Source organism: Monodon monoceros, unplaced genomic scaffold (genome assembly GCF_005190385.1).
Source record: "Monodon monoceros isolate NGI ecotype Baffin Bay Population unplaced genomic scaffold, NGI_Narwhal_1 Super_Scaffold_4, whole genome shotgun sequence".
Taxonomy (NCBI): domain Eukaryota; kingdom Metazoa; phylum Chordata; class Mammalia; order Artiodactyla; family Monodontidae; genus Monodon; species Monodon monoceros.
The window spans coordinates 33,434,132-33,452,731 of NW_021703781.1; the positions used below are offsets into that span (position 1 = coordinate 33,434,132).

Sequence of the window (18,600 nt, forward strand, 5' to 3'; positions counted from 1 at the left end):
CTGGAAACACTAATGACTTTGAACATCTCTTCATATGATTATCGGCCATATGTGGTACCTCTTCTGTGAAAGTCCTGTACAAGTCTTTAGCCCATTTTTCTATTAAATTGTTTGAGCTTTTCTTATTAATTTTTAAAGGTTCTTCATATAACATCCATATAGGATATTAATCCTGTATTGATTGTATGCATTGTAAATATCCACTCGTAGTGTGTGACTTGCCTTTTTATTTTCTTTCAAGTCCCTTGTAATGAACAGAAGTTTGATAAAGTCAAAAGCTGCTATCTTTTCTTTTATAAGTTCTTTTTGTAGCCTTGTTGCAATGAATCTTCATAAGCATCCAGTTTGGATGGGAGTATTGGCTCTCTGTGAGAGACAAGGAAATCAGAGAAGGGAAACTCCAAGGCCATTTGGCCCAAGCCTTATATTCATAAAAGGTCTTAAATCAACTTTGTGTTCATTATCTCCAAATGAGGTCACCTACAGCCACAAAGATCCACTGTCAGGGATGAAAGAAAACCCAGCAGCTCAAGGTAAGAACGCCGTATTTCCCTGTGCACGAGGACGTAAGAGGTTTTAATAAACCTTGTGAGCATGGGAATGGCACATTTATGTTGCATTCTATTGTTTTTGTCACGATATCACTTGGTTAAATATAAACATTCCAAATCTACCATAACGTGCAGTTTTAAATGTTTTAAGTGTCTAAAGGGAACCCGAAACAGGGAGTTGCCCAGGCCTCTCTCAACACTGAGAGGTTCCCGACAGGAAGAGCGGTGCACTCAATTTTATGTCATTGGTGAGCTGTGGGACTGGGATTCACACCCAAACGTGCCAGGCCCCAGAGCCCAGACTCTCTCTGCTGCTCAACTTCGCTAAATGACAGGGAGAAACCACTCCAAGCTAACTGCCCTGTGAGCACATGTGCCCTGGGGGGCTCCCACACCACACAAAGCACTGCCTTCAGGGGCCAGGGCCTATTGCTTCTGAAGCAGGACTCAGGCTCTGCCTCTCTCCTTGGACCCATTTGGGGCTCTCCTGAGAGGGGCTGGCAAACTGCTGAGGACTCTTCTCATCATGAAGAGCAAGGTGGTGGGCCCTAGTGGCCCCTAAGCTTTCTGCAGACTGCCCCCTTACATCCACTGCCCTCTGCAGTAAGGCTAAGGGATGGCCAAATGGCTGGGGATGTAGAACACGGGTATGTGTGTACATGAATATGTGTGTGCATTAGTGTGTGTGAGTAGTGGGAGCGTGTGCACGAGTGCCTTTGTGTGAGAGCCTGTAAGAAGGTTCCGCAGAGGTAGAATTGATGGGTAGGGAAAGGTAGGACACACTGAGGCAGGCTGGACAGGTGTGTGCATGTATGTGTGTACGTGTGTGTGAATGCATGTGTGTGAAGGTTCCGCAGAGGTGGTGGGGTAGGTTGAATAGGGAACAGAAGGGAAGAGATGCTGAGTGAGACAGGCTGGACAGCTGGTCTACCCAGAGAGGCAGTAGTGCTGGCCACGGTGCACATCTTTCTTGCATCATTCACTAATGACCAAGAGATAGTAGCCTCTGCACGTGAGGGTCATTGGGAAGAATGTGCCACCACCAGCAACATCCTGATGACACCTGCCTTCATCCCACCACCTTCCTCCTCATGGACCTTCAAGGGTTCTGCAGCATGTGGCAGATAAATACCAAACCCCTCAGTCTGGAACCCCAGGCATCAAAATTAACGAGGAGTGTGACCCACGGCTCTGATTCTCATCTGTATAACGGGATATTCATGATTAATTCGGGTCACTGTGGTAACTCACTGTAATAAATGAGCAAAGTCTAACCCACTGCTGAAGAATGTATTAACCTTTTCCTGCCCTTCCTCCTCCCATTCAGCCTCCATCCCGGGCTTGCTGTCCTTATCACCATCTCCCAAGCACACCTCTGCTCCACAGCTAGATCTTGCAGTGTGCCCACCCTCCCCTGAACCCTGTCTCCCTACGCCATCTACCTCTCACCTGGTCTTCTGCGTCTGCTTTTGCCAAGTGTTCTCACCTGGGGTGGGGAGAACCCTCTGCGCCACCATCCTCTGAGCCCAGGAGGAGGGAGGTCCATGTCTTGGGCTTAACCTGTCTGCTCTTCCCTGACCCTTTGGAAACTTAGAAAAGCCATAAGGACCAGCCCCTTTGCTTCTCCAGCCAAAAATGGGTGTCTACCTAAAGAACGTGTGCCTCTTTACCTGATACCCACATGCTTATGCGAAGTGTCTATCTAGGCTGCTAACATGGATCACCTTGCAGGTGACAGGGATACTCAAAGGAGATGCCTCTGGGAAGGTATCTCCTACCCCAAGGATGACAGTCCCCATGGCCCCGTCACAGCACACACATGCCCAGGTAGCCAGCTCTCGCCTACCTTCCTGATGCCTTCTGAAGGGCTGGACACGCAGTTGTCAGCCCCTCCATTCTTGCTGATGGTCCGCCAGAGCTCAGCAAATGTGCTGTCTTGCTCTAGAGGGTTGGTGCCCTTGGCTCGGAAGTACTCGTACACAGCAGAATCCCGGACGGTGCCGTAAGACATCTCCACTTGTTTGGACAGGTCCTGGAATGTCCTGAAATATAAAATGGCCATGAAACATGGGTACATGTTGCAACTTGTAGGGACACACATGGGCTACAAGGCCCTCCTGAGGTCGGAGCCTGGCTGTGGCCACTGTCCACATCCTTCACTGCCAACCCCCAGCTGTATGAGTCCCTCAGTCTGGAGCACCACTTGCCAGGGCCTCATTCTATCCCAGTTACGCTTCCTCAGTGTAGATTAATTCAATAATGTCACTGAACACCTAAAACCAGGTTCTGTGCTGAGCCTGAAGGACGAAAGAATGAGAAAGACATGTTTCCTGCCCTCAAGGAGCTTAGAGTCTAGCTGCAGAAACATACAGACAGACAGTCACAATATGAAAGAGTCAGGGCAGCATGGGAGGCTGTACACTTAAGGTCTCCAACTCAAATTCCTGCAGAAGCACAGGAAAGAGAAACACGTTGGCAAGACTGACGATGGTGACTGGTCTCTGACACTCAGAGATGGCGTGGGGCAGACACACACTCAGAGGTTGTGTCAGTGAAGAGGCATGTTCCCTCCAAAGCTTGCAGCTGTTCTGGAGTTCCACCCAATGGTTGCCTTTTAAGAATCTCCGCCCAGTTTGTTTTTCAATAAAGAAAGAAATCTGGGTTTGTACATGAAATCTCTTGACTTTGAAGTGTTGACAATTATTCAAAAGGTGATGAAGATAAAACAAAGCACTTCTGAGAGCCTCAGTCTGTTGTACATGGAGGAGAAGCAAGTAGCTCAGGCCAGGTGCATGATGCAGGGACGGGGTACATCAGGTAGGTCCACCAGCTGTCCAGGAGCAGATGTCTGAGCTGGGGGCAGAGGAACAGTGCCTTCCTTGGGACAGAAGGAAGAGTCACATCAGGAAGGAACAACTGGCATAAAGTTTTCACTTGTCCCGAGATGAGCAGTACCTGACTCTGTGTGCTGAGAGGACAGAACTGCAAAAAACAGAAAGCTCAATGGTGAGCCAGCCTCTCTCTCCAGGCTCCAACCTGATCCCTCTTAATTTATTTCTCTTCTGGGAATCTGTCTCTCCTTTTAATCAACCAGAATCATCATCCCCACCTCTCACTGAGTTACCGTTCCCACAAAGAGATCCAGTCATTCCCACCTGATCTACACCACCCTCCATCTTCTGATCTCATCTTCCCCTGTTGCTCCTGCATCCACAGGACCCCAAAGCCAAGGCTGAAATGAGAAATCCCACACAGTCCCCATTTATGGCACCAAACCATGGAGCTCCCTCTTCCTGGAATCCCTTTATCTTACTCATCCACCTGATACACTTCTGCAAACACCCTGAAGTTCCAGCTGCCACCTTTCCCTGTGGGAAGACATCGCCATCCCCCACCTCCCTGACCATCTCTATACCCTGCATGGCTTCTATGGCGGTAAGATCTCACTGTGATTGCAGGAAGCAGCACAGAAGAATGGGTAAAGCAGAGGCTCTGGAGTCCAACTACCTGCCTTGCCTCTCAGCTCCACCAGCACTAACACTATGGGCCTGGGCAAATTAGCTGGCCTCTCTGTGCCTCAGTTCCCAGATGTTTAAAAGAATAGGGCTAGAAGCAGAGCCTGTAGCAGAGGCTGCTGTGAAGATGAAATGAGGTGATATGTGTTCAACTCTTAGAGCAGTGAATGATGTAAACTCAGTGCCCATTAACTAGTAGCAGTACTTCTGTGCTATTATTATATGGCTGGGTCCTCAGTAGATGGAGCCGAAGTAGCCCAGTATTTCCATCCTCAGCACTAGATCCAGGGCAGCTGCCAGCCTACACAGCCTGCACACAGAGGAACCGGCAATGAATGCTTCCTCCTCTTTTGGAGACACACTCCATGGAATTCCTTCAGGCACTGCTACATGGCCCAGAAGCAGAGCTCAGGATTCGTTTCAATACATTACACATGAAAGAAAACACAAAATAACAAATTTGATGAAGAAATCTTTCTAATTATTGTTCATTATTTATATCTAATTGAAGTAAGATGTTCCTTTGCTTAAAGGGCCCCAAGGGTTGTAACTCTGTCGTAATCTGCCTGTAATGAAAGGAAGAGGGATCTTTTTTTTCCCCGCATTTTTTATTTTTCTCATGGTAATACAAACAAACACAAGGCTTTGATGAATGGGAAACATCAGGATGAATTACACAGTTGAGTCTAAGTACTGAACTGCTCTAAATTACTGCAGTTTCGGTGAGTCTGGAATGAATGTGTAATTGCCAAGGAGTTCAGCACTACTGCTTCATCCCCATGTTTGAAATGTAGATTTCCTCTCTCCTCTTGGTATTTATTCACAACGGAGCTCCTGGCCAGAGGCTCAGGGAGCATCTCTGGAATGCAAGCAGGCAGCCCAAATGTTAATGGCTTCATGTCCATGTCTGTCCCCTTAGAGGTCATTGTTCCCACCCCAAAACACCACCACCATCTTTGCTGTGCCAGCCCCCTGGCCTCCATCACCTCCTGTAGCCGTGAGTCTGTGTAGAAGGATCTTTCCCAACTTCAGCGCACATTGCCTCTTTCAAGGAAGGTCTCCAAGCTCATTAACACACAGGAAGTATTACCATCATATTTCAGAGTGACTAAACCTAAGGCTCTTTGGAATCTGGCGGGAGGGCCTGACTACTCATGGACCAAAGCTGTCATCTCCCTGGGGCACTCATCCTCTTGTCGGAGTGCTCAGTTTTGGAAGGGACATGGAAGGAGGAATAAAGAACAGCCAGCCATCCAGGCTCCAAGCCATCAGTCAGCAGAAGACAGATGTTCACATCAGATAAGGCGCCCATCCAAACAAGCAAGGGAGGCTTAGCCTGGAGAAGGCTGCGCTAGCAGCACACTTAATTTAGCCTGTTTCCCAAAATAGTCTCTTCAGCAACAACTGCTAGCAAGTGTCCAAGCACCCTCACCAGAGATGGAGGAGATCTTCCTGTCACACGTGGTGTCTCTATAAACCAAAATCATGCATGATGCAACTGGCTGAAGTCATCCAACCAGGTGTCTCATCCACAGTCAGCTAGCTAGCTAGTTAGTTAGTTGGTACTAGGTAAGGCACAGAGGCACATAGGCAAGGAATGCATGGTGGGCCTCATCAAGGGGTTCATAGTGAAGGGTGATGAGTGGTCAGAGAAGTAAACCAACAGTAACTAAACAATGTGAGAGGGACTAAAGCAGAGTTCTGCATGAGGGGTCCTGGAAGCACACAGGAGAAGCACCTAGCCTGTTGGCCAGAGCTAAAGAAAGGATTTCTAGAAAAGGAAGCCTGCCTGGGTCTGGACTGACTAAGTGTCCTGTGCAGGCATGCACACCTAGCAGCTGGCACCCAGCTCTGTGCTCGGCTGCCTATCTCCTTACTTCACCTTTTAGTAACGACGAGGGTTACAATCCTCCCATGGCAAAGCTTAGCCTCTCTTCCATGCTTTCCACTGAGCCAGTATCTTTTACTCAATTGAACCCTATTGAAACTGGGTTTGGGACCAATAGGAGCTGCTTCTCTGCATCTCCTGGCCTGGATGGCTGATTTTTGGGATCTTCCCTAGCTGAAAGCATAGCTGACTCCTGTGAGCACATCAGACTGTCTCACGAAAGAACTCTGTAAGCATCCCTTGCCTCTGAGAGCAGTTTCCTCCAATTAAACAGGCACCTCCTGGAAGTCCCACAATGTCTCCTTCAGCTGTGGCCAAGGACAATCTACCCAGGCCGGCACCACCTCCCTCCCTCCCCGTACCTTTCTCCATAAGTCAATCTTACTATTTCCCAGGTACATTTTCATTAAAAAAGAGATAAATTTGTTTCCAGCATGAGAAAAATCGATAACACAGAATGTATAAATACATCTTTGCATGTTACAGAAATACTTACATTGGCAATGAAGATAAATATGCTTGCAACAAGAGGAGAATCAATATACAGTATATGTAAAACAGATTTCAACAACTGTGGGGATGCCATCATCATGGGTCTGATAAATCTAAATCCCAAAGCCCTGTTATTCTTGCTTAAGGAGAAAAGGAATGGGAATTCCCTGGTGGGCCAGTGGTTAGGACTCGGTGCTTCCACTGCAGGGAGCACGGCTTCCATCCCTAGTCAGGGAACTAAGATCACACATGTTACGATGCGGCCAAAAAGAGAAGAAGAGAGAGTGAGAGAAAAGGAAATAGTGGAGTACCCCAAAAGTTACAGGCAGGTGGGGATGCTCATCCTCGTAATCTGAAGCTGTCGTAACTACAGCCCACAGATGCCTTTACTATCATTCTGGCAGCCTCACTTTTCTTTTCTTTTTTTTTTTCAATTAATTAATTTACTTTATTTATTTATTTTTGGCTGAGTTGGGTCTTCGTTGCTGCGCATGGGCTTTCTCTAGCTGCGGCGAGCAGGGGCTACTCTGTGTTGTAGTGTGCAGGCTTCTCATTGCGGTGGCTTCTCCTGTTGCAGAGCACAGGCTCTACGCACACCGGCTTCACTAGTTGTGGCTTGTGGGCTCAGTAGTTGTGGCGCACGGGCTTAGTTGCTTCTGTGGCACGTGGGATCTTCCCGGATCAGGGCTCAAACCCGTGTCCCCTGCATTGGCAGGCGGATTCCGAACCACTGCGCTACCAGGGAAGCCCCCTCACTTTTCTCTCTCGTGTCTGACTCGACAAGAATGGTGCTGTGCCAATCAGTTGGGATTGCCCGGTCAGGTTCCACAGCCTCCTTCTGGGACGTTTGGGTACCAGAGCTGCCCATTTCCCTGCCCTTCCTGAGCTTCTTCCCAGGGCTCCCCCTGTGCTTCCAGTCTCTCTAATCCTTCTCCCATGCAGTGGCTCCGACCCAGGGCTCTGCCACATTTCCCATTCTCTCCGCCCCAGACCTGGGTTCTTCAAGGTGAACAGGACCTCAGGTGAAGGCTGAGACACTCCAAGATGCTTCTCAACCTTGGGCCCTGAAAGGCATCTCAGGGTCTTCATTCTTTCCTTCATCCAATGAAAAAAAATCCTATTTCCTGAGCATCTGCTTCTGCCAAGCACTGCTCTAGGTCTAAGGATATGAGCAACGCAAAGTTGCCACTCTTGGGGAGTTTGCGTGATGGAGGTGGGAGAGAGAAACAAACATATGAGCAACAAACAAAAGAACCAATAATTACAAAATGCTGGGGTCAGCAAATTTTCTGGGAAGGGACAGACAGCACGTACGTAGGTAGTAAGGGCCACATACCACTCTGTTGCATATTCCTTGATTTTGGGTTTCGGGGTTTTTTTTTTTAGAACATTGTAAAATGTTTCAAAAAAAGAAAAACAATCTTAGCTTGCAGGCTGCAGGAAAACAGGCTGCTGGCCAGATGTGGCCTGTGGGGACGTAGTCAGCCGACTGCCGATGTCATGTTTCCAGTGATGAAAAGTGCTACGAAGAGTAATAAAGCAAAGTAAGGGTTACAGAAAATGATGGAGGAAGTGATTATATGAAGTATGCAGGGGGGTGTTTTAGCTACTGGAGCTGACATCGAGGCCGTGTGTTTCTTCACCACTTTTTCGTGACCTGGTCTGGGAGGAGGTGAGAGTAGAGACTGCTGAGGGCAGGGCTCAGACCTGGAGACGCTTGCCTTCCAAGGAGCAGAGGCCGGCAGGCTCGAAGCTCATCAGCCTCTCTCCCCCAGAATGGCCCCCTTTACATGGACGAGGGTCCCCCCTGGGAGGCTGGGGCAGGCGATGCTGGATATTACACGGGGCTCCTTTGTATCCACAGGCTGTCATCTGAGTGGCTGTATCCCAGCTCAGGAAACTGTCAGGTTAACACTGTATGAGGACACTTAGTGACCCACCAGGATGAGGGTCACGTGGCAGGAAAATGCCTCTTTGTAGGACACAGGAGGCCAGGAAGCCCTTCTTCAAAAGTGTGCCCCACGTGCCAGTCACAGAGGGCCCAGTGGGTACCGGGTACCCAGCTGATGTGTGCTCACCCCCTCCCCCAATCTTCCCTCCACATTCTTTTCCCTCCAAATCCCATTTCTTTGATTACTATTGAAATTCAAAGATGCCCAAAGTACGCTAAGGAAAAAAAAAACCCTCAATGCATTTGTATGTAGTATATTTCCATTCTTATAAAGAGTAACCATTAATAAATGTATGTAAATATAGGGACAAAAACAGGAGGAATGTGCACTGAACAGTAATGAGACTTCCACTTTGTATAAATGTATTTCTGTAAAATTTGCATTTTTTATTATGTTGTAAACACAAGTGTGATCTGAATGATTTAACAAATCCTTCTGCTGCCCAAGTGTCAGTTCTGGGCCTTGGGAATTTAGCTCTGCGCTCTTCTGTCACCTCCACGTCCACCCCTTCCACCAACCGCCCCTGCAGCCAAGATCTGCTTGGAGGAAAGAGGCCTCTCTCCCGCCCCATTACACTCGTGCCCCGCTGACTGTAGGGAGAGGGCTCCAAGGGGCTGTGATAGTCGCATCTTCCATCCATGGAGCAAAACAAACATGCCCGTATTAACCCCAAGGGGGCTGAGCCATCCTGGGCATCCAGGGTCCGTCAGGACCAAGGTTCCCTCACCAAAGCAGGCTGGAGTTTCCCTTACTTGCACATTTTCTGCTTGGATTCAGCCCAGCTCAGGTGCCCTTGGCTGCCAAAGCAGATGGGGGTGGCTAGACATGAGTTTCTGAAAGAAGGGCATATGCATCACATGTTTGTGATTTGCTAAATGCAGTCTAGACCCTGGAAGTGAGGAAGGCTCAGTAATAGGTGCTGAAGGATCACCTCAGTCAGGCCACTAACTCTGGGCCAGGTACCGAGCCCAGGCCCTGGCACGTGGCAGAGGTCGAATATCCACATCTTTCACTGGGTCTACTCCGGGGACCTCCAATACCATTGGCAAAGGGTGCTCAGCCCATGGAGACTTCTGCACTCCGGTTTTACCTCCTCCAGCCTCTTCTCAGACTACCCTGCTCTCGGGTGTTAGCCTGGTGGATGTCCTGCTCTCTTAGGCCTCTGAGCCTTCACTCAGGCTCACTGTCTGTTCCCCATGCAGTTCCCTGCCTTCATGTGACTAAAACCCACCCTCCTTCCAGGAATCAGCTCAGCTGTCATCTCCAGTAGAAAGAGTGGATTCCCCCCCGGGCCCATGCCCCCTCTATGTGCTTCCCGCTTAGTCTATCCTACCTCCTGGACTTCATGTGGCTACTGACATGCCTGTTTCCCCCACCTTGACAGTGGGCTCCCTCAGGGCTGGATTCTGTGTACATCTCTGGATCCCTGTCACCCCTCATATGGTCTGACAGTGTGTGCTGAGTTCATGCTTTCTGGAAGAATCAAATCTAGTTTAAAAACAACTCTGTGTTTACAGCTGAATATGGCTGGAGAAAATCCAAATTGGAGACTAGCACAGTGATGGGCCGAACTTTAGAATCATGACCACTAACCTCAAGTGACTCCTAACGCTGCCTGGCAATCTAAATTCTCCTGTTCAATTCACCCTCTCACTCTCTTAGATGACTCTCAGACAAGGGACCCTACTTCCAATTTCCTAAGAGAGTAGAAGCAATCAGTAGGGAAATTTGCCTCTCTATAAAGAACTTCCTTTTCAAAAACCATCAAATACCTGCTTTTCAAAACACTGGCTCTGTCTTTGCTCCTATTTATTTCTAACTGTTTGTCTCCTGGATCCCAGACTTTCTTGCTTTCTCAAGTACATTGCCCTTCCAGGTGTCATCTTTATCTCCCACATCATGAAATTGCTTCTCTCTATAGGTCATTTCCATCAGCATACAAACACATACATCTTCTATCTTTTACAAAAAAATCCTGCTTTGAGTTCCCATCCTCCTCCAACCACTCTCCAGTTCTTCCAGGGAGCTGTCTATGGTCACTGCCTCCATTACTCTCTTCCCATTTCTCATGAACCTAGGTGAAGCTTTCATCTCACCACTCAACTGAAGCTGCTCTGTCAAGGTCATTAATGATCTCTCAAACACAGTGGCCCATTCCCAGTCTTCACTTTACTCCCACCCACCAGCATTTTACTTGACAAACTTGATCAATCTGTCCCTCCCTCACTTGGCTGCTGGGACAGCACCCTTTCTTAGCTCTCCCACCTTGCAGGCACCTCCCTATCCATCTCCTTTCTAGTTCTTGTTCTCTTTTCAGACTCTGAACCTTGGGGTGTCCCGGGTTCAATCCACAGATTCCTTCTCTTCTCTGGTGACCCCCCTTCACCACGATCTGGTCAGGTCAATTGGCTGTAGATACATCTATACACTGATGACTCCAATGGACCACCCCAGCCCTGATCCACCCCGCTGACTTTGGGCAGCTGCCCCCTGACATCTCCATTTGTATGGCTATTAGGTCCCTACACCAATCATGTTCAAATCCAACTTCTTGAATCGCAAACCCCCAAACCTACCACCAAAACTGCTCTGTTTTTAGTTCATCCATCTCAGTCAAATGTTGCTCTATTTTTGACATGCTGTAGCCAAAAGCCATGGGGTCACTACTGATTCCTCTCTCTTGCATATTTTACATACAATCTCAGCATGTTTGATATCTTCTGCCATCAAGATAGATGCAGAATCACATTGCTTCACATCACATTCATGATGAACCACTCTTACCTGGATATTGAGATCATCTCCCCAGTGCTTTTCTTGCTTCCACCTTTAACTCTAGAGTCTGTTACTTGGGGGATAAGTAGGGTATCCTTTCAAAAATCTAAGTCAGATCATGTGACCTCTTTGCTAGAAACCCTCCAATTGCTTCTCACCTCTCCAAGAAACACCCCCAATCCTTACACGGCCTGAAAGGTCACACACAATCTGGACCCAATATCTCTGCTCTCACCACACTGGCTGCTCTGCCTTCCTGCCTTAGGGGTTCTGCAGCTGTTTTTCTCCATGTGATATATACTCTTCCCTCACATCTCTAATTGGCTCATTCCCTCAGTGCTTTGGGAACATCAAATGTCACCTTCTCCATGAGATCTTTGTTGACAACCCTCTATAAAATACCACCCTCTTTAAATTATATGATAAAAACAAAGAAACATATAACAGGCTGTTTCATGGCAGTTCTCCCCCTAGAATGGGACTTGTCTGGTTTATTGCAATGTCACCAGCGCCTACACCTGCATGACCAATCATCCCAGTTTGCACAGGAGAGAGAGGTTTCCTGGGTTACAGGACTCTCAGTGCTAAAACCAGGGAAGTTCCAGCCAAATTGTGGTAATATCCCCCGCTACCTACAACAGTGCCTGGCACATAGTAGATGCTCTAATAAACATGGGTTATTATGTGCATGAATAATATATTAACGAATTAGCCTTTTTCTCACTTTCCCATTATCTAGGTTGGATATTCTGTTGGAAAGGTCTTGGGTTGACCAGTGTCCTTTCAGGACAAGCGTGGGCCGGTCATCTGCAGAGAAGCAAGCATACTGATGGCTTGGGGAGTTTGAATGGGAGAGCTGTAGCCTTGGGCCAGGAGGTGCAGCACAGAGCTACATGGTCAGAGCCAGGCCAGGAACAAATCACCAAGAAGCCCAGGGATCAGGCTGGGTTCTCCACGGGCTTCCTTCTCAGGGTCTGGAAGCTTCAGGATCAAGCTTCCTTATGGATCTGATGGAAATCAGCACTGGCTGAGAGTCTCCTCCTGGGTCTGAATCCCCAGCAGCTGCTCTCTGCCCCCCTAGCTCCCATGCCCCTCCTACTCGGTGGGAGCCCCACACAAACAGCTCCACCAGGCGGCAATACCACCATGCCAAGAACACGACTGGCTCCCAGCTCTCCGCACCCACAAATATTTGCTGCCACAAATCCATACAAAAGCAGGATGCACCATTAACCTTTAATATATCAGTGTTAGGGCTCTTAATCCATTATGAGGCTGTCATAAATGTGACTGAAATGCAAATCATAGCGGCAGCCCCCCGGGAGGGTGTGAAGGTGCCTTCACTGTCTCCTGGCACAGCCTGCATCCTCCGTGCTCTGGAGAAACAGCCTGAGTCTCCTCTCTCCCTGCTGGCTTTTGTTTTCACTCTCTTCCCCTCCCTCTGCTCCTTCTTTCCAGATGTCTGACTGAGTCCCTCTATTATGTCAGCTTCCCCAGCATGCAGTCACTTGATATGCTAGAAGAAAGCTATAATAATGCTAACTTCCAGACACTGTGCTAAGACTTCATTGGTATTGCTTCATTTAACCTTGGCCATAATTTCATAAAGTTATTATTATCCCTCCCTTTTAGAGATGAAGAAATCAAGGCTCAAGGAGATTAAGCAACTATGGAAGGCCACAGAAGCAGCAAGTAGAAGAGCCATCTCCCCACTCAGGACTGGCTTGATCCAAAAACCCACACATTCAATCACCATCCTACAGTGATGTTAGGCAGCCCATAGCTAAGTGTGGAGGATTAACAAGTAAGGAGACGATCAAAAATATCGTGCAGAATATATTGCTAGAAATAAGCTCAGAGTCATTAGAACACGATGTTGAACCTATCCCAGCTTGGCAGATGAGAGACTGAGGGTGGGGAAAAGGAGACAGGGTTAGCAGGAAAGGCAGGGCTTAAGTTGAGAATTAAGGAGAAAGCGGAAATTGACATTGGAGGGGGGATAAAAGATGTTCTGTGCAAAGGTGATAGTATTTTCAAACCATGGATGTCTTGAGAGCAAAACCTCCTGAGAACTACTCATGGTTTACTACAAGGGAGCAGAAATGGTAAGTAACCAAGAAGCACTAAGGATAGGATTGAGGAAATAATTATTCATAAAATACTTATAGGCTAGTATAATGGGATGGAAAAGCAAAAATGATGGTGTACCCTGGACAATTACAGGGTCCAAGCATGTGGGAGATGAGCAGGTGGGCACGTCCTGCACAATGGGCAGTAGGGAAGGTACTGCAGAAAGCTATCGCACGTGTTTTAGAAGGCAGGGCTGAGGAGTCACAGTGAGCCCACGTGCTTGCACGCGAGTGTGCATGCACGCCTGTGCACATGTGTTCAGGGCCTGGGTGTGTGCATGTATGTGTGTGCATGGAAGGACTCCAGGGCAGAAAGAAGAGAGGAAAGAGGGAGAGGGGTATGGCTGGAGGGCTGGGACACTCAGATTAAGGGATGTCATTTGCTCTGACAAATGTTAAAATAAACGAGCAGCTATGGGTTCTTCGCTAGCGGAATGGCCTCATAGGAGGCAGATTTGTATGACGGGGAAACCAACCAAAGCATCTAGTGCAGGGATCATAGCACATGACACATCTTGCCAACTTGAGTGTGTTTATGGGCCTGGGCAGTTAGCACTCCTTGCGCAAGAAATCGGAGACTCAGGCCCTTGCCATGTGGGGAAGCTGGAGAGAAAATACTAGCGCATGTGCGTCTGTTATTGAACAATACAAACCCAGCTGTAATTAAACGTGAAGCCACAAGATGCTAGCCATTCTGAATCAGTCTGCAGAATAATCACTTAACAAGGATATGGACGCCGATGGAGAGGTTAGGGAAGGGAGTTGGGAGGACAGAGGTATGTTCTGATACTGATGAGACTTGCTTGGTTCAGGGATGGAGGGGGCCCTACTTTGTGCCAGGTGCTATATGAGGGTCAGCTCATTTCATCTATGGAAACACACTTCGTGACAAGTTATTCGACCCCTTCCTAGATGAGGAAATGATGACGTTTTTAGGGCTAGTCCCATGCCAGGGCCAGGTTGAGCTTGCTGGTCTGTCTGATCCCGAGCTTTCCCAGGCTTGTATCTTTGAGATGACTGAGAGGCCTTCCCAAACCAGCTCCAACTTGGGGTGATGTCCCTGCTGTGGACCATTCAGTTACAGCTGGTTTTCTCTTGGACAAAAGGCTCTTCTAGCACCATTAGCAATGCCAGGTGCCAGCCACACCACCCCAGAAAGTGCCACCAGCCAAACGGCCTTGATCTGACACTCTCTGTGGCTAGTGACAGGCTGTCTGCTTCAGTCCCCAGGCAGGCACCGTCGGAAGCTGCCTGTGTCTGAGCAGAGGAACACTGCCTACAGCTGCAGCACTGGGATGCTGGCAGAACTACACATGGTCCTGCTTTTTGTTCTCTAAGATAATTATTCATCCCATTAACTTCTTAGGGTTTGGGCAAAACACTCAGGACAACTCTGCAGTGTCCAACAGGAGACTGTCTGATGGGAGCAAAACACCTAGCTGTGGAACACTAGATAAAGCACCCCAGAGAAATTTCTGGAAAAGTTTCTGCAGCCTGGTGGACAAAGAGAAGGATTCCGGCACTTAGTGGGGGCATCCAAATATATGCAAGCCTTCCTTGTGCCATCTCCTCTTTTATCACTGGATCCTCGTAATAGCTCTGGATGGAAGTTATTACAGTCCTCATTCTCAGGACCCTGTGAGGCGAGCTAACTTCTGCAAGAATTAGAGACTTACGCCAACTTACCCAAGACCATGTAGCATCAGCACTAGAGCTGAGCATGTACATCTGTCTGTTCCGGCTGCAAAGCCTGGCTCTACACCTTGACGTGGTACCTCCTGAGAAACAGGAGCAAGTTAGGGAAGCAACATGGGCTAGTTTGGTGAATCTGGGAGGTCTGGGACCTGGGTTCTGGGCTCTGCCTAGAGAACATGGCACCTCCCTGCTCTGAGGGGCACCCGTCCTGGGGTGACAGTGCAGGGCAGGGGTCCAGGGCTTCAGTGCTGGAGTCAGACTGTGGTTGTGAGTATCACACTACACCGCTAGCTCTATGGCCTTGGATAAGATGCTCAGCCTCTCTGTGCCTCGGTTTCCTCATCTATACAACAGGGCTACTCACAAGATTGAGTGAATTCAGGAAAAGCCCTGAGAATAGTGCTGGACCCTGGGACACACTTGATCAATGGTTGCCTCAGTTTCCCTAACTATTCAATGAGAAAACTAGGCTGTGTCATGGTTATAAGCTGCCAGTCCTCAGGACAGGTCCAGGAGTGGCTGGATTGGTCCAGCGTAGTGTTTGTGTTAAATTCGAATGGTTTTAACGTGGGCATGTGATTTCTGGGTCATCACAAGCTCCAGTGCTCTTAGACTCTCATAGACACTCTCTACCCAGCCCTGTAAACATTCGTGACTGAAACCCCTGGACAAGATGCTCTCTTAGATCTCCCCTCACCGTGATATCTCATGAGTCTATGGCCTGGGCTGGAACTCAAAACCTCATCTTATTTAGGATTCCCTCTTCTGACAAAGCAGCAGCACCACATGGACTCTTTTCTCTGAAAACTGGAATCTCATTTTTCAGTGTCTGTTAGGGTTCAGAGCTACCGAGGGGAGGACCCCACAAAGAACAGGCTTCTAGCAATTAAAATCCAGTTTGTCCAGATGCCAGGAGACTCGCCCCTATGGGAAGCTGGCAGCCGCCTCCCCAGAAGCAGAGGTCTCGGGAGCTTGTCTCCAAGTCACACCAAGGCTGTGGCCACAACCCACCTAATGGGGCAAAGCAAATTAACCACCTTCAAAGGTATCTGCTCAGGTCTCTGTGGGCTTCCCTGACCCTTAGCAGCATAATATGGTCCCCACGGTGCCTAGGGATGAAAGAAAAATGCACAAAAACCAGCCACAAACCCAAAGCGAAGCCAACCCCTTCCTCGATGTAGCAGGGAGGGTTGATGGTAAATTTTAGGAAGATGCTGGCTGTCATCTTCAAGAGAAATGAGCATTCCATGGGAACCTTCAAAGGACTATGTTGTTCAAAGATGGGGTGCCCTGTGTCTGCCACCCATCCAGACTGCTGTGTCTGCCAAAATCAAGGCTCTGCCTCAAATGTCCCCCTCCTGCCATGTTCACAGGCCATCCACATTCACAGCCACCTCCCGTGTCTCCTGGGATTCAGAGCCTGGAGCACCAGGGCCAGGCTGTCCCTGGATCTTTATACCCAGATCACAAGAGTCACTAAGTAGACAGTGCACTTCCATTTGATTGAGTGGATGAAGGATGTATAAGCACACATCTCTGCTGCCTCAGCCACGTTTTTCTCTCCTTTTCTTCTCTTCTGGCGGCTCTGCAATAGTCACTTGACCCTGATGTGCAGCAGAACAGGAACACAGAAGTCAGGTCTCAGTAAGGAGCTCCTAGCTGGGAGTCAAAGGTCACAGCCTGAGAGCTCACACGTAAGAGCCTTCAGCAAGGAGAATCATACTGTGTAAAGAACACCTACTATGTGTCAGGCACCTGTCAAAACCCTCATGAAACCCAAGACAGCTAATATGAACATCTCAATTTTCCTGTGAGGAAGCCAAGGCATATGAATAGGTGACTTATGTGGTCCTGCAGCCCGTAGGGGTGTGAGCAAAGACTCCCTAGCGGTGTCTGACTCCAAAATGCTCTTCTCTTGGAATTAGAGGATGACTTTGAGGCTACACTTCGACTCACAGTCTACGTTTTCAGTTTATCAATCTCTTGTAATGTCTGAAGGTATTCATGTTTTATCATCCTGCACGGGCTGAGGAAGCATTTCAAAGTCCCAGCCAACCTCAGCTGTGCTTGGGGACCCAAGGGATGAGTTCTGTCTCTTTACTGAGAGCCGAGCTTGAAGCTGTAGCCATGGGTACCTTGGAGATGGTGGCGGCAGAGATAATAGAACCTGAGGTTTCATTTCCCCAAAGGAAATGAAACTCAGGAGGGCACAACAGGTCCCCTCTCAACTTGGAGACTTTCCTCTCAGCTTTTCAGCATGAATATCTTATTAAGTGCTGTATGCCAGTGAAGAGCATTGGCTTTGGTTCAAACAAGCTTACATTTGAACCCAGGCCTTGCTACGTACCAGTTGTGTGAACTGGTTTTCTGCCTCGGTTTCCTCATCTGCAATAATAGTTCAAAATGGTAACAAACAAATGATGAACTTTATGTAAAGCACTTAGGCGACTTCTAGCACATTACTGTATAACTCGCTCTTTCTCCAGTAAATGATATGCATCGATGCTGTCATTCCAATTATTGTTAGTGTTGTTGCTGAAGTATATTCCCTTGCAGAGTCAGGGAAATAGGTATGACTGATATTTCAGTAAACTCCTCTATTATACACTACAGTTTCCTTTCCATACAAGAAAACTCCAGCAGCCCCAGGGTCATACCTGGGCAGTGACCAACCCAAGACATACACTCAAAGCCCTGGGGCTCAGGATGAAGGATGTCAACACACAGATCCAAAGGTCTCTAAAGAGCCATCTAGTCCACACTCCTACCTTCCCCTGCTTCTTCCAATGGTTGTAAAGGGTTAACATGGTAATGAAAGCATGAGATCCTAGTTCTTATGGTATTAATTAAAGTGAAAACTACAGATGAAAAGTGAAAACTAATAACAACTTCATCCCAGCAGGTTCTAGGCACTTTACCTAAATCAAACATATCATAAAGTTGGCATGAGAATCACAGAGCTTGGCCCTGGCACATCTAGCCAGGGACACATGACCTCACCTGGAGTGAAAGTAACAAACCGTCTCTATTACTTACGCAGATGTGGCCTTAAATGGCTTGACAGTCTGATTCTACCCTACCACCTCCTGGAGCCAAAAATAAAGGAGTATTGATTGCAAAGATTAATAACGGAGTTCAGGAAGGAAAATGATGCAAGACACCTTTTTCTCTCCCTTCGTGATATAAACGCCTGCCACCCCTGCAACCTAATTTTGTCACCCAGCACACGGGAGTGTATTAATTAAAGTGACACCAAGGACAGGAAAATCTGAGCTCTGGGGGTGTGACTGGAAATACATAAATATGCATCTCCAGGCTGTCTCAGGAAGAGAGGCACGTTGCCAGGCAAGATCAGCATAATTCCACCGAGGGGTGGGGGGAGAGGAGTGCACACAGCTCACCCCTGGAGGTCATGGCGCTGGTTCTCCCAAATGGCTCCCGAAACCAGACAAAGAAACTAGACCAAGAGTGACTATCTGATATCCCACCTCTTCCGTAGAAAACTAGGCCATCACTTTTGTAAACATCCCTTGATATGGCCTGGGGAGTAGCTCATATTTAATGGATAGTTATTATGTGCTCGACTTTCACAATGTACCGACA

At 48.1% G+C, this 18,600-nt stretch overlaps 1 protein-coding gene across 1 annotated transcript in view; it reads right to left on the reverse strand.

The window, feature by feature from the left end:
* Nucleotides 1–18,600, reverse strand: part of GRID1 (glutamate ionotropic receptor delta type subunit 1) — a 674,601-nt gene that overhangs the window by 51,156 nt on the left and 604,845 nt on the right. Inside the window, exon 13 of the mRNA XM_029245736.1 lies at nt 2,398–2,593. Coding sequence (XP_029101569.1) covers nt 2,398–2,593 — 196 coding nt within the window. The remainder of the gene's footprint in view (nt 1–2,397; nt 2,594–18,600) is intronic.